This window comes from Elephantulus edwardii, unplaced genomic scaffold (assembly GCF_000299155.1).
Source record: "Elephantulus edwardii isolate Elephantulus edwardi_28Jun2011 unplaced genomic scaffold, EleEdw1.0 scaffold00376, whole genome shotgun sequence".
Lineage (NCBI taxonomy): Eukaryota > Metazoa > Chordata > Mammalia > Macroscelidea > Macroscelididae > Elephantulus > Elephantulus edwardii.
In genome coordinates, this window is record NW_006400126.1 from 223,151 (window position 1) to 237,553 (window position 14,403).

Below are 14,403 nucleotides of genomic sequence, written 5' to 3' on the forward strand. Positions count from 1 at the left end.
AATCTTCTGTTCAGCTCTTTAGTGTCTTGGATTCTTCCTTGTGCTTTGGCTTCTCTACGTGCCAGTGCAATCTTCAGAGTTTCTTCTGACATCCATTTTGGTCTTTTCTTCCTCTTTTGTCTTTGTAATGACCGCCTGCACTCTTCCTGGATGTAAACTTTTGTTATGAGACCCTTGTGTGAAATGGTATTGACAAATGTTTGTTCCCAGTTAGTGGGCATTCTTTTCACTCTGTTGGGAAAAAGTTTTGATTAGCACAGAGATTTACTCTTTAGAAGGTCCAATTCATCAATTTTATCCTCTTCAGATTGTGCATCTCTGGCTTTATTTGCAGTCTTTTTATACCATAGACTAGGCCCTTCAAATCTTGGTCCAAGTTTGTCTGTGAGGAACTTTACGATTTTGGGCTTTACTCCCAGGTCTCTGATCCACCTTGAGTTGGTTTTTGTGCATGGTGTGTGATGTAGATTCTTTTTCAGCTTTCTACAGGTGCAGTCCTGTTTTGCCAGCACAGTTTGTTGAAGAGGTTGTCATTTCCCCACTTGATAAGTTTTATTTCCTGGTTGAGTATCAGTTGAGCATAGGTAGATGGGTCCATTTCTGTTTTCTTGATTCTGTTCCATTGGGCTATGTGCCTGTCATTGTACTAGTACCATGCTGTTTTGGTTACTACTTCTGTGTAGTAGCTTTTGAGGTCAGGGAGTGCTATACCTCCCTCTTCATTTTTGTTTTTCAGAAGCACTTCAAGGTGGATCTTGACATGTTCTTTTGGATGCTAAATGTGACACCATTCTCCTTAACTTTATCATTTACAGCATAGTAGTTCATATACTTGTCTGATTCATAATGGCCAATACTAGTCTTTCATTAATGCCTAGAATTGCCATCTTTATGCATTCCATCTCATTTTTGACAACTTCAATTTCCATAGATTCATACCATGTCACAATATGAATGTTTGTGGCCATTTTTCCTCATTTTGAGTCTTGCCACAGCAATAAATCAAGGGTCTTCATTGGATGAAAGCTTTTCTCAATTCATGTCTACTTTGAGGAAGCAATTGAATTTGAGTACCTTCCAACCTGGAGGGATTCCTCTTCTGGCACTGTATCAAACAGTGTTGTTCCATCATTATCTGTAAGGTTTTAGAAGGCTTGTTATTTCAGAAGGTGGATGGACAGTTTTGTTTCTTAGTCTGTCTTAGTCTGAAAGTTCTGCTGAAACTAGTTCAACAGGGTGATCTTGCTGGTATTTAAAGTATTGATATCATAGCTTACAAAATCACAGCAGCTGTACAAAGTTAGAGAAGAAATAATAGATCAAAATATATGTTAGAAGAGATGCTGAAACTTGCATTGGAATGAAAAAGCTGAAAAAGGGGAAGGATTGCTGAAGTTAAAGGAATGAACAGAAGATTTTAAAGGGCAGCTCAAGAAGACAAATAAAAGGTGCAAAGGGGCTAGAGTTAAAGCTCAGCATGGAGTTTCTGATGCTGAAAGAACTGGAGAACAAATCCACGCCTCGACTTGCAGTATTGGACTGTATGGACAAAAGCATTTAAAGTAGATGTAAGGAAAACATCCAGTCACTGTACCAAAAGTAATTGATTAACACTGAACCATTTCAGGAAATAGCATATGATCAAGAAACAATGGTACTAAAGGAAGAAGTTCAAGCTGCACTGAAGACATCAGCAAAAGACAAGGCCCCAGGAATTAATACACTAATAATTGACATATTTCAGCAAACAAATGCAGTCCTGGACATGCTCATCAATGCTAAGAAATTTGGAAGCCAGATACCTGGCCAAAATGACTGAAAGCAATCCATATTTGTTTCCATTCCCCAAAATGGTGATCCACCAGAATGTGGAAATTATTGAATTATTGGAATTTCTGATACCATTAATATCACATGCAAGTAAAATCTTGCTGAAGATTATTTAAGATGGAACAGTACATTGAAAACTGCTATAAACTCAAGCTGGGTTTAACATAGGCCAAGGAATGAGGGCTATTATTGCATTACAGAAGCTATGAACATGTGAGAGGGACAAAAGAGCAGAATGGAAGAAATGGAACATAGAATCAGGGAGACATAAGACTAGACCACTGATACTCTTTACTTATGTTTCCATCTCTTTCTTCCATCATCTGTACCTTTTCTAGGACGTGCACGTCAGTATACTTCATCTGCCTTTCTTATTCTGGAGTGTTCATTGGGTCCACGTCTAGTACGCTTTTTAAGAAAAAAGCTTATTTTTTTTTCCTAATGTGAAAAATGTGACTGCTACTTCCTTAACTTTATATGAGTTTCTCTTCTTGGTTCTGTTGTGTTTGTGTAAAAAAGTTGCCTATTCCTTTCTTTAGGAAACTGTTGATAGAGTTGTAGAATTTAAGTATTGCACCTGATCAGTTTCCCGACAACAATCTTCTTGGTTGGTTGCCCCTCTAGTGGCAAACTTCTCCTCTTGTTGTATGAGTGGCCCACTGGGTGCTTCCCTAGTTGCTGGCTGGTTTCTGCAGTTGCTAAGATGGGTGGGGGTGAGGTACATCTCTAACTGCCCGTTGTTCTTATTCCCTAGAGATGAGATGGCCTCATGGTTGGCCTGCAAGGCATTTCCCTAGCTGCTAGATGCTCCCTAGAGGAGGGTGGGTGAGTGGGGGCATAAGTGACTCAAGATTAACAAGCAAGATTCTCTCCTCTCTGCTGGCTGATCCCTGGAGGTGCACAGATATGCTGGGGCAGAGTTGACTTGCAGGGTTCCTGCAGGATGCCACCCTCTCTGCGATTGGCCTGGGAAGCTTACAGAACACTCCACTCTGTTTTCTGGTGCTGGGAAGTGGATGATTAGGGGGAACTTGGGGGGTCCCTGGAGGTGGGGGATTTACAGGTGGCTCAGGAGACCCTTTCTTCCCTGCTGACAGATGCTGGAGGCTGGAGCACAGGTGGGAGCAGAAGGTGCAGGTGGCCTAAATTAGGGCACTCTCCTCGCTACTCTCTTTCCTATTTTTGTTGTAAAATCCAATTATTTAGATGTTTGACCTCTTGATTGGTTTTCCAATTGTTGTTTGTTGTTATGTTCCGTCTAGTCACTTGCAACTCATAGCTACCCTATGTAAAATGGCTCTGAAACCTGCTCTATCCTCAGCCAACCTTATTGTCTTTGAACACCTACTCATTACCTTACTGAGTCAATCCATCTCATCCAGGGTCTTCCCTCTTATGCTGTCCCTTCACCCTTCCAAGCATGATGCCCTTCACCATGAACTGATCCCTCCTTGCAACATGCCTAAAATATGTCAGATGAAGCCTCAGAATCCTTGCCTCTAAGGTGCAACCTGCTTTTACCCTCTCTAGGATGAACTCTTCTCCAGCACCAAAACTCAAAGGCATCAATTCTCTTCCTATCATTCTTAGTCATTGTCCAGCTTTCTGATTCATAGCAAATTATTGCCAAGACTGCCTGGGTCAGGTGCACCTTAGCCTTCAGACTGACATTATTGCTCTTCAGACTTTCCTAGTGCAATTCACCTTTTGATTTCCTGGCTGCTGGTACCCAGAGTGTTGATTGTGGAGCCAAGCAAACTAAAGCTGTTAACATTGTCAATCTCTTCACCGTTTATCATGATGCTGCCAATCGACCCAGTGGTGAGAATCTTTATTTTCTTGATGTTGAGCTTCAATCCGTATTGAAGGCTGCAGTCCTTGACCTTCTGCAGCAAGCATTTCAGGTTCTCCTCAGTTTCAGCAAGCAGAGTTGTGTCATCTGCATAATGCGGGTTGTTTATGAGCTTTCCTCCAATCCTGATACCACATTCCTCCTCACAGAGCCCAGCCTCCTGGATCATCTAATTTGCATATAGATTGAAGAGGTATGGAGATAGGATACATCCCTGGTGCATACACTTCCCAATTTTGAACCATGAAGTGTTTCCATGCTCTGTTCTGAAGACTGCCTCCTGGTCCAAGTATAGGTTTTGCAAAATCCCAAGTGGTCTGGGATTCCCAGTCTTCTCCAGAGTTAGGCACACTTTATTGTAATCCAGACAGTAAAATGTCTTTGCATAGTTAATAAAACACAGACATTCCTTTGAAGTTTTCTGCTTTCAGCTAAGATCCATCTAGCTATAATATCCCTCATACTTACATTTTTACATATTTGCTTTTGCTGTTTGTTCTACTTATAAGCAGATTTCTTTTACTGCATGTACCTGTCCCTTTATTGAAATTTCAGCTTCTGTTATATTTTACATTTCTAAGAGTTCCCTTTAGTCTTTCAACTATTCATTATCCAGACATGCTTTTCATTGTAAAGCTCTTCCTTGTAAAGGAACTCTGACTGGGTAGTTAGTTAATGTGTTGCTGGATGTGGATGTACCTTCTTGCCTTGAGCTACCATATAATCAGTAAAAAGCAAATAAACATTACGTTAGGGAATTTGAGAATACTACAGAAGAAGAATTGATGCCTTTGAATTGCAGTGTTGGGCATGAGTACCAAATATTACATAGACTGATAAAAGAACAAACATAAAAATGTCTTGGAAAAAGTGAAACCACAGTACTCCTTAGAGGTAAGAATGGTAGAAGCTTCATCTTAGATACTTAGGACATGTTGTTAAGAGAGGCTATTCCTTGGAAAGCCACATCATGCTTGAAAAGGTAGAGGGTCAGCAAAAGAGAGGAAGACCCTTAACAAGATAGACACAGTGACTACAGCCAGCAATGGGCTCAAATGTGTCAGAGATGATGAGGATGGCATAGGATAGGGCAGAGTTAGATCTGTTGTCTATAGGGTCCCTATGAGTTGGCACCTAGCAACAACAGAAATGGAAGACTAGGATGACTGGTAATGAGGCTGATCTGGGGATGTGCTTCATCAAGCTTAATGTGCAATTGATTCCATGAATTTACTCACTATCAGTGAATGCCTGGCCCTTAAGCCATCTTTACATGAATAGTAGCAGCTATACATTTACTACATAATTAGCAGTGGTCACATCACAACCATCTTGTACTGGGCAACAAGGGGATTTTGCATTCAAAGGCATACTGTCTGTGAGTTCTGAAAGCTTCATCAGGAAGATTGAGGCTCTTGAGTCAGGTGGAACTGACTTTGGTGGCCATTTTAGAAGATACACTCGATGTGTGAGAAACCTCAGGTCTGGGAAGATGAGACTGATATGGACATGACCCAGCTTTTTAATAATTCAGGTTCTCAGCAGGATGGGGCCTGGTTGGGTCCCAGATGTGGAATAAGATGACTTTTGGCAGAAGGGAGAGACTCTGGCATCCTCTGAATTTTCTTATTTTAAAAACATGTTTGGTTTTTTAAAAAATATTTTCCCTCCGGGTTTTCTTGAAGCATCCGTTCTCCCTTAATAATTCTTTTTTAAATGAACTCTCATCGATGTGTGCTTCCTGATGGAGACAACTTTCAGTTTTAGGGACCTGGGCCCTTTGATTTCATTTGTTGAGCCTGTCCTCTTTGAATGGAGATGACCTAAGTGCCAAGTTGAGTGTTGACTTTGTTTTGTGATACTATTCAACTGAGTCTAACTGTGAGCAAATGTAGGGAGAGCTGGTGGCTTAATGGTGAAAGGAGCTGTGCTGCTAACTCGTAGGCATGCAGTTTGAATTCTCCGGATGCTCTGGGGGAGAAATATAGGCAGTCTTCTCCTTTGCAATGAACCACCTCTGAAAGCCTGTTGGAAGGTCTGTTATGGTCAGTTCCTACTTGATGGTAAACAACAACAATAATGAGTAAAAGTAGTCTTTATGGAGTAAACAGAATTGTTACCAGTAAAAATTAGGAGTTCAGCCGTTAATCTCTTGAGTAAGGAGAATCATTTCTAAATTCCCATAAGGGCCTGAGAGCAGTGCAGCAAGCCCCAGTGAACCTTGGGAAGGTATCTGCAATGTGGTGGAGGAACACACCAGCCACTTCTCAAAGTTTGCTGCCCTCTCCTGCTTCCTGTTGAAATTGCTGTAACTGCCTCCTTCATCCCCTGGGAGGGGAGTGTCCCAAGGTTTCTAGAAGAATGGATACTGAGAACTGGCTGTCATGTGATAATGACAAACTGAAATACAACCATTCTATGCCTGTTCCATTCTGTCCTTTCTCGTGTTTGTAATCTAATCCCATGGTGATCCACAAGGTAATATTTGACAAAGGAAGCTAAAATTATTAGGAAATTTCAAAAGAGTGTTTTGGGAGTGTTCCCCCACCACCCACCCCCGCCTCACTCTCCATCTTCTGGAATCTCCTCTTGCCTTCCTGAGAAGGTGGGTGTGATCCAGGCCAGGTCCTTCTGCAGCAGGCTTAAATGTTAGGTATCAGTGTGTCCTGTGTGATAACCTGAAGCTATCTATGCCTCTGGCTTGACCCTCTGCAGAGTCCTGTCCCAGTACACCTTGGGAGTCTACTCCACTTGCTCTCCCAGAAGTCCTGCTCCTGTTTTCCTTTGTCTCCTGCTGACCTGCCCTCACCCTGACTCTCAGCTCATGGAAGTATGTCACAGTTTCTTCAGTGCCCCGATCTCTGTCCTCAGAGACATTATTGCTCTCCTCCAAGGCTTTACCTTCCCATCGTGTGAGATCATATCTCTCCTTCCTGGCTACAGCCACAAGTCAGCTGTCATCCTTTGTGCTTGGAAGTATGGAAAGGCATTTCTGAAAGGCCATAACTTTCCATAGAAGGACTTTTCTGATATCTAAACAGCCACCCTAGACATCCACCTCTTGCCTGTCTCTTAGCTATGGGTTCTCTCCATCCAAGGCCACCTTAGGCTTCTGTGGGTCATGCTGTAGGCTTTGACATCTACTGCCCTGGCAGGAACAAAGGCCTATATCTCATATGCTCCATCTGTCTTCTATGATAGCCCCTCGTTCTTGTGTTGGGGGAGATGTATAACCCACATAGCCCACCAGTGGCCAAATGCTCAGTGGACACACCCACTAACTACAGTGTTTGGATTTTAGAATCTGAGCCTGCTGGGGTCATGTGTCTGGGATGAGCTGCCACCCTCCTGGGTGAACCCCCAGCTTTGTCTTGATTGGTTGTTGTGGGAGGCCTTGCTCCTGAGCCTTGCAAATCCTATGAGCAATGTGGACATGGCCCGTGGAGTTCTTCTTTCCTATGAGAATGACACCACAGCCCAGTGACCTTCAGCATAGCCCACCTGGTCCTTTGCTTCTGATCTCCTATCCTTACCATCCTTCCTGGCTCATTTAACATTATGTCTCTTGGATGTGGCTCAGCCTCCTTCTACATCCTGTTCACTATGTGCTAAGCTTGCTTTTCATTCAGCCAATGCTTGTGGCTGGGCCCCTCATCCCTGCTCCCTGTGGAGCAGCACACTCTGCAGGCCCTTGCCTGGATCAGCAGGTGTCAAGATCATGTGCATATCTGTTGGTGGGTATGTCTGCCATGTGCTGGCTGAGAGGCTGTTGTTCTGAGTCAGGCTGCAAGGACAGGAGACCCCATCCCAATTATCAGCAATCTCTTAGGTGTTCTTTAGAGTATGGGCAAAGTTTCGGGGCAGCTCGGTGAGCTCTAATCTCACCTGTGAAAATGGTGCCACCTAGGAGGCCTGGAAGATGTGCCCGGGCTGGCAGCAGGGCATGCAGGGCTAGGGTGAAAGGCATGGCTTACACAGCAGTGCAGAAAAGCACACAGAGATGGGGGAGAGTAAGGACTTTTGGGTCAATGCTTAGGGTTAGGAGTGTGAAAGAACCATGCAGTTAACAATGAGCTCCCACCTTGAAGTAGCAGAAATATAGGCATGCAGTTCTATCTCCAGTGCTTGCAACTCCCTGGGCATGGGTCTGGCTATATGAGAACGGTGTTAACACTTGAGCAGCCGGGGCCCTTGCTTTGGAATGTTTATGTCATAATAAAAATGCCAGCAGAGGTAATTTTCAAAGAAAATAAATTGAACTGGCACAAAAAGTGACAAGATACTAGATATTGCCCAAAATATGATTGTGAGGTCACAGTTACATGGAAGATGCTGCATCTACTTACTGCAATCTCATGTGGCCCTGCTGTTAAAAGTGATTCTGCACAGCTGCTGACTCCAGGGCATATTTGCTGTGCAAGCCTTGCTGGAGTAGCACTGTGTCTGCTCCATGATGCAGGGTATGCAGACCACTGCAATGAGAGACAGGAAGCAAAACAACCTCACAGGGGCAATGAGGTAGTATCTCTATATCTTGCTTTCTAAGGCTTTGATGCTGCAAACCAAACAGAAGTGAAGCCCATGCCCACTGAGTTGACTTTGACTCTGGTGTTCTTGTTGCTGCAGAGCCTCACTGTGCCCTTCAGATTCTCAGGTCTTCAAGTCCTCGGAAAGCAGATGGCCAGGCCCCTCCTGAGGCTCCAGGGATTTCTCTGCTGATGGTGCCTGGGTTGTTGTGACCATGCTCCTGGCTTTACTGAGCACATTCAGCAGAGTGGGTGTGTAGCCTGGATGCTTTCAATCCAGGACCCTGAGGTTTAAGCAGGAGAGGAGAGAGAGAAAGAAGTCAGGGTGGAGAGGTTGGTGTGTGCTGTCCTGAAAGGTCAGACTACAAGGGGTAGAATACAAGGTGGCTCACAGTGTAGGTCAGGGGTGAGGTCATAAGGTGTGTATTGTGCACATTCTTCAGTTCCCATGTGAAGTGAGACAACTGTGGCTATAACTTTTGATGGGTCCTGTAAGGACTGTATTGACACAGAGTCTATGAAGCCCAGCTGGGGGTGTGCTTCCTGTGAAAGTTTGTTAAGAGAGAGAGGTCAGGATTGGGCCCAGAGGGCTTATGGGAAGGAACTGCTCTGTGCTCACAGAGGGTAGGAGAGAACTTACTGTCACCCCCAGTGGGTAGTGACTGGAAGTGTGACCAGCGTCAGAAAGCAACAAAACTGTGGCCAGAAAGTGGGAGTAGGAACAGTGAAGAGGGCAGTCATGCCTCCAGAGCAGTGGAACCAGGTCACAAGAGAGAGATGCAGAGACTGTCTGGTGTTGGAGGGGCAGAACACCTGGTGGCGGTAAGATGGACAAGCATCTTTTCTAGGCCATGCACTTACCTGGGCTAACTCTTCAGATATTATGCAGCTGGGGTACAGTTAGCAGTGGTTGGGTGGGGAGGCCCAGTCTCACCCACCTGGGCCCCACCACCCCGGCTTTTGCTAGCCTTGATGTACCTTGGTTCTCCCCCTCCCTTCCTCCATCTCTCCTGCAAGCACCTCCTGCTGTCTCTGGCTCAGGTCACAGTGAGGCTTCTCAGCGACAATGTCTGGTTGCTGGGGGTGAGATGGGGTGGGTTGAATGAGGGAGACAGGTGTGCAGGAAGCCTGGCACAGGCTCTGGACCTCTTCTGCACTCTCAGGGAATATGTGTGGGACCACTGAGGCCCATCAGCAATGTGTGCATCTCCGAAGGAAGAAAGCACCCTCAACTGTAGGAACACCAGCCTGACTTCAACTTTAGTGTCTATGTCTCATTCTTTCTAGATATTTGCAGCTCAGGATAGTTTTGTTGGTGAAAGCTATCAGCTTCAGTTTCCCTGTGGGAAAGCATCCTTGCTTGTGTTAGGGAGAGATATTCTGTTATAAGCGTGTGGAATGGGGTCAACATCTTCCTTAATGGGGCCCCACCTTGCTGTTTGGATGATCTTTGTTAAAATGCAGCCCAGCCTCATGGCCTCCCACTCTTCTAATCCCTATATGCAGGCTCTATTGCCTGGTCATGCCACCCCACCCTCCAGCAATGCCTTCGTCCCCTGTCTCCACATCTCAACTTGGGTTACATCACTGAGACACCCCTTCCTCCATCCCCAACCTGGACCCCAAGGCTGAGTGAGGCCTCTGTAAATGCTGTGCCAAATCTGGCCCTGTGGGCCCCTGTCCCAGCACAGGGAAATATAGGACTCTATTGGAGGCATGTGGAGGAGGCTGTCTTCTCAGTTCAGGCTGCTGGGCAGGCTCTGGCTACATTTTAAAGCCTCCAGTTGGAGATATCACAGAGTGAGGACAGGTGTATAAGGGGGCCACTTGTCCTTCCTTTTCAGGGTGGGTCCTCATGTCTCTGTTGAGTAATAGTCTTCTCTAGGCCTTTCTGGGAAACCCCTGGTGTCTTCTGCTTAATTGCACATTGTGCAGGGTGTCTCAGGGGCAGCAGGTTGCCACAGCCCCATGTGAGGGTTCATGCATGAAGCAGCTATACACCAGCCAGAGTCCCTGAAGGGGTGGTAGCAGCACCTGGTCTGCATCCATCTCTTTCCTCTTTGTCTCAGAACATCCACTCCTCAGAAGCATTTGAGGTGGTGGTTGAAGTGCAGGATTCTGTGTCTGTGGGGATGAGAAGCATATCCTTCCTATTTGATTCTGCTGTGCCATGTGAATTGCAAATTATTGAACAGTATCATTAAAATCATGTGCAAACAAAGTACTGCTGATGATCATAAAAAACCAGCTAGATTAGTACATTGACAGAGAACTGCCAGAGGTTCAAGGTAGGTTTAGAAGAGGCTGTGGCACCAGAGATATCATTACTGATGTCAGATGGATCCTGGCTAAAAGGAGAGACTACCAGAAGAATGTTTTTTTTTTTTTTTTGCTTTATTGACTATGAAAAATATTTGACTGTGTGGATAATAACAAATTATGTCTAACATTGAGAAGAACTAGAGTTCCAGAATATATAACTTTGCTCATGAAAAACCTAGACCTAGACCAAGAAGCTGTTATCTGAACAGAACAAGGAAATGGCATGACATAAATCAGGAAAATTGTGTATCAGGGTTATAGCCTTTCTCCATACCAGTTCAGTCTCTATGTTGACCAAACCATTCGAGAAGCTGGACTCTATGAAGAAAAATGTGATAATAGGATCAGAGATAGACTCAGCAACAACCTGTGTTAGGCAGATGTCACACCAGTACTTGCTGAAAGTGAGGAGGACTTGAAGTATTTGTTGCAGAAGATCGAGGACTGCAGCCTTCAATATGGATTACACCTCAACATCAAGAAAACAAAATTTCTCACCACTATACTGATAGATAACATCATGATAGATGGAGAAAAGATTGAAATGGTAAATAATTTCATCTTACTTGGATCCACCGTCTACATCCTATGTATCAGCTAGTAAGGAGATCAGAAGAACTGAATTGAGATAGTCTGCAGTTAGGGACCTGTCCAAATTACTGAGTAGCAATGATGTCAGTTTGAAGATGAAGGTGTGCCTCATGCAGGCCATAGTCTTTTCAGTTGTTTACTATGCACCTGAAAGCTGGTTAATGAATAAGGATGACAAAAGGAGTATTAATGCTTTGAGTTGTGTTGGAGAAGAGTGCTGAATATCCCATGGACTGCCAAAAGAACAAACAGATATGTCTTGGAGAAAGTGCAAGTATAATCTCCTGTAGGCAAAGATGACAACATTTTGTCTCAGATACTTGGGGCATATTGTTAGAAAAAGCATATTGTCCTTGGAAAGGGCCATCATGCTTGGAAATGTGGAAGGATAGCAAAAGGGAGAAAGATCCTCAATAGCATGGATTGACACAGTGACTGAAGCAATGGGCTTGAGGGTGTCAGAAATTGTGAGGATGGCACAGGATAGGGCAGTTTTCAGACCTATTGGTCACTGGGTCACTACAAGTCATATTCAACTTAGAGCACCTAACAAATCTGCACCTTTTCCTTCTATGCATGCTAGTTGCCCACCCCCTATAAAAAAAAATGCCGAGATGAATATATTAGTCTGCAGTGATTGTAAGATTCGAGCAGCTGATTGGTTAGTTTAGAAACCATTGTCTGTATACACAGCATGCCCCAGTCATAGGAGATGCTGCAAAGGTGTCTGTCAACTCAGCCTTGTTCAGAGAGCTCAGAGGCCTAGTTGGGAGGGAGTTTGAAAGTGCTGTGTGATGTGGGCAGAGCTGCACTTCTGCAGATCTGGCTCCTGCTGGGTCCTGTGCTGCAGGAGGATGCTCGCTACAAAGCCTTTCCAGAAACATCCTCAGAGGCAAGATAGGTATCTGGTGTGCATGTGTATGTGACATCAAAGATGTGGTCCCCACTTTGGCTATATGGAGAGCTGCAGAGGTAACACTCACAGGTTGAGAAAGTGGTAGTTTCCCTTATCTTTTTTTACCACACACTCCACTACCCCCCCTCCCGAAAACTCAAAAAAAGCAGATGTCCCATTGATAGATCTGGATATTTAGCTCCCTCAAGGGAATCTCTGTGGCTGCTCTAGGACCTCAAGTCCAACAATGACAGAAGTCTTCACCTGAGTACTCACATCTCTCCTCGCTCTGAGTTTCTCATCTCCCTGATTGCCTTGTGTGCACACTCCCACTTTCCTAGGCCCGCATTCGAGAGGACCAGGTGTTGCATTTCCCCACTTGGGCCACAGCCATGTCTACTGGGTCACCTTCTGTACTATGCAGGACTTCTGAGTGGTGGGCTGCATCTTTTTTTCCTGGCTCCTTTCTTTACTTTCCCCATTTCTTTGTTGCATTGCTGTGTCATTGGTCATCTGTGTCATGTGCAGTTGCGTTTTGAGGTGCTTCTGATTCTCAGTGTAAGAATCCTGGTGGTGTTTGTAGAAATGCCCTGGTTTAATAAGCTGTCATTTCTCTGATCCTGCATCTAGCCAAGGGGCCACTGCCTTATAAGTAGGTTTAAAATCGTAATCATCCAAAGGAGGTAGCATCTTCATGCCCATCCTTATGCATTCTGTGGTGCATGGCAAATCTTCCAAAGCTTACGGGAGGGTCTTCTGTTCAGTTCTGAGCCAGGGATTCCTAAGGTAAAGTAAGCAATCACATGGGAAACTCAGGCAGTACCTGGGACAGAGCTGACAGCCAGTGTCTGGATCCTTGTCTTGGTTCTGTCCTCTACAGGTGAAATCCAGCCTGGGACCTTCTTGGAAGGGTATGTTTTTTTGTAAAGATACACATTACAAGTTCTGTGGCCCACAGTGAGGTTTAGGGAAATCCAGGTGATCTGGATAACATGAACCTTATCTAGTATTATAACTGGAACCACTCTGTACTCTGAACCAGTGTGGTCTCACAACAGGCTCAAGCTCTAGAATATGGGAACTCTTGGAACAGCTTTCCATACCTTCCTTAGCCAATCCCATATCTTTCTCTTGAGAGGGAAAGGAAAATGTAAAGATAAACCTTCTAGACTTGAAGCTTTTCCTCAAGTGTTCTCCTTACACCCCAATCTCTATCCTTCGTGGGGTTTTTTGAAACCTACTTTCACTATTTCCAAAGCCTCGCACTTAACATTGATGCAAACAACTCTTTTCACCTTTGTGTACTTTAGTCAATCTAGTTCTGTTACCTGTTCTTGCCTGAGCAGCCAGCCCGGACTAGAGGCTGGAGCCTTTTCTTTGAGGGTAGGTTGTGTGGAGCAGGCTTGTGTCTCGTGCAGCTGGGACTCTCATTGGACTTGTGCTGTTCTTCATGCCATTAGCCATCTACTTTCACATTGTGTTTGCACCTTCTCTCCCTCCAGCTCGGGGCCAATGCTCTGCTCTTTGTCAGCGTGAACATGTATGGGGCCTTTGTGAGGATCTTGACTGAGCGCTCCCAGAGGAAGACCTTCCTGCAGGCCCGTGACTGCATCGAGGACAGGCTGAGGCTGGAGGATGAGAACGAGAAGCAGGTCGGTGCTCTGGGTTGGAATCTACTTGCTCCCCAGTGATGGGCTCTCCTGTGGGAATATGGAGGCACAGATCCGTGGCCCCTGACTCCCTGGGTGGACCTGGTGGTTTCAGGGCTCCGCTGGCGCACTTTGCCATTCCCCTGGCCAGCACACCCTCTTTGCAGGCTGTGTGCTGCCTTTGCCAGGTGAGCTGCAGAACTGTGAGCTGTGGGCTATGCACCCAGCTGCAGAGATACTGCCCCCTCTGGCCTCTCATGGCAAGTTGTTTGTCCTCACAGATCTTCATTGTTTCTTTACTGGTCAACTGGGGCTAAGGCCCTTAATGCATGAGGAAGCATGTGGGGAGCTGTAATGAGATCCATGAGCATTTGTCAGAGCCAGATGAGTTGGTAAGAGGAAGGTGAGAATTATGTAGTCTCAAGATTTGCTCATTGTGAGGAGTCAGCCCCTTCCGCAGCTGGTGAATGATGGGGCATGTCTTTTGTGCTGTGAGGTGGCATGTGGGGAGACTGTGTTCTAGTGATGCCTGGAAGACAAGACTATTTCTTGTCTGATGGCTGGTAGGAGACACTCTGACTTTGTAATCTGATACTGCTGTAACAAAATATCACAAGTGCATGCCTTTAACAGGTTGAAATTTATTCACTCACAAATGAGGCTAGAAGTCTGAATTTAGGGCATTGGCTCTAGAGGAAGGCTTTCTCTCTGTTGGCTCTGGGTGAAAGCTCTCATTAT

General features: G+C 45.1%; 1 protein-coding gene across 1 annotated transcript in view; it reads left to right on the plus strand.

Annotated features, from left to right (window-relative positions):
• ADCY1 (adenylate cyclase 1 (brain)) overlaps window positions 1-14,403 on the plus strand; it is a 461,486-nt gene that overhangs the window by 24,316 nt on the left and 422,767 nt on the right. The window contains exon 2 of the mRNA XM_006902175.1: window positions 13,519-13,668. Within this exon, the coding sequence (XP_006902237.1) occupies window positions 13,519-13,668 (150 nt within the window). The remainder of the gene's footprint in view (window positions 1-13,518; window positions 13,669-14,403) is intronic.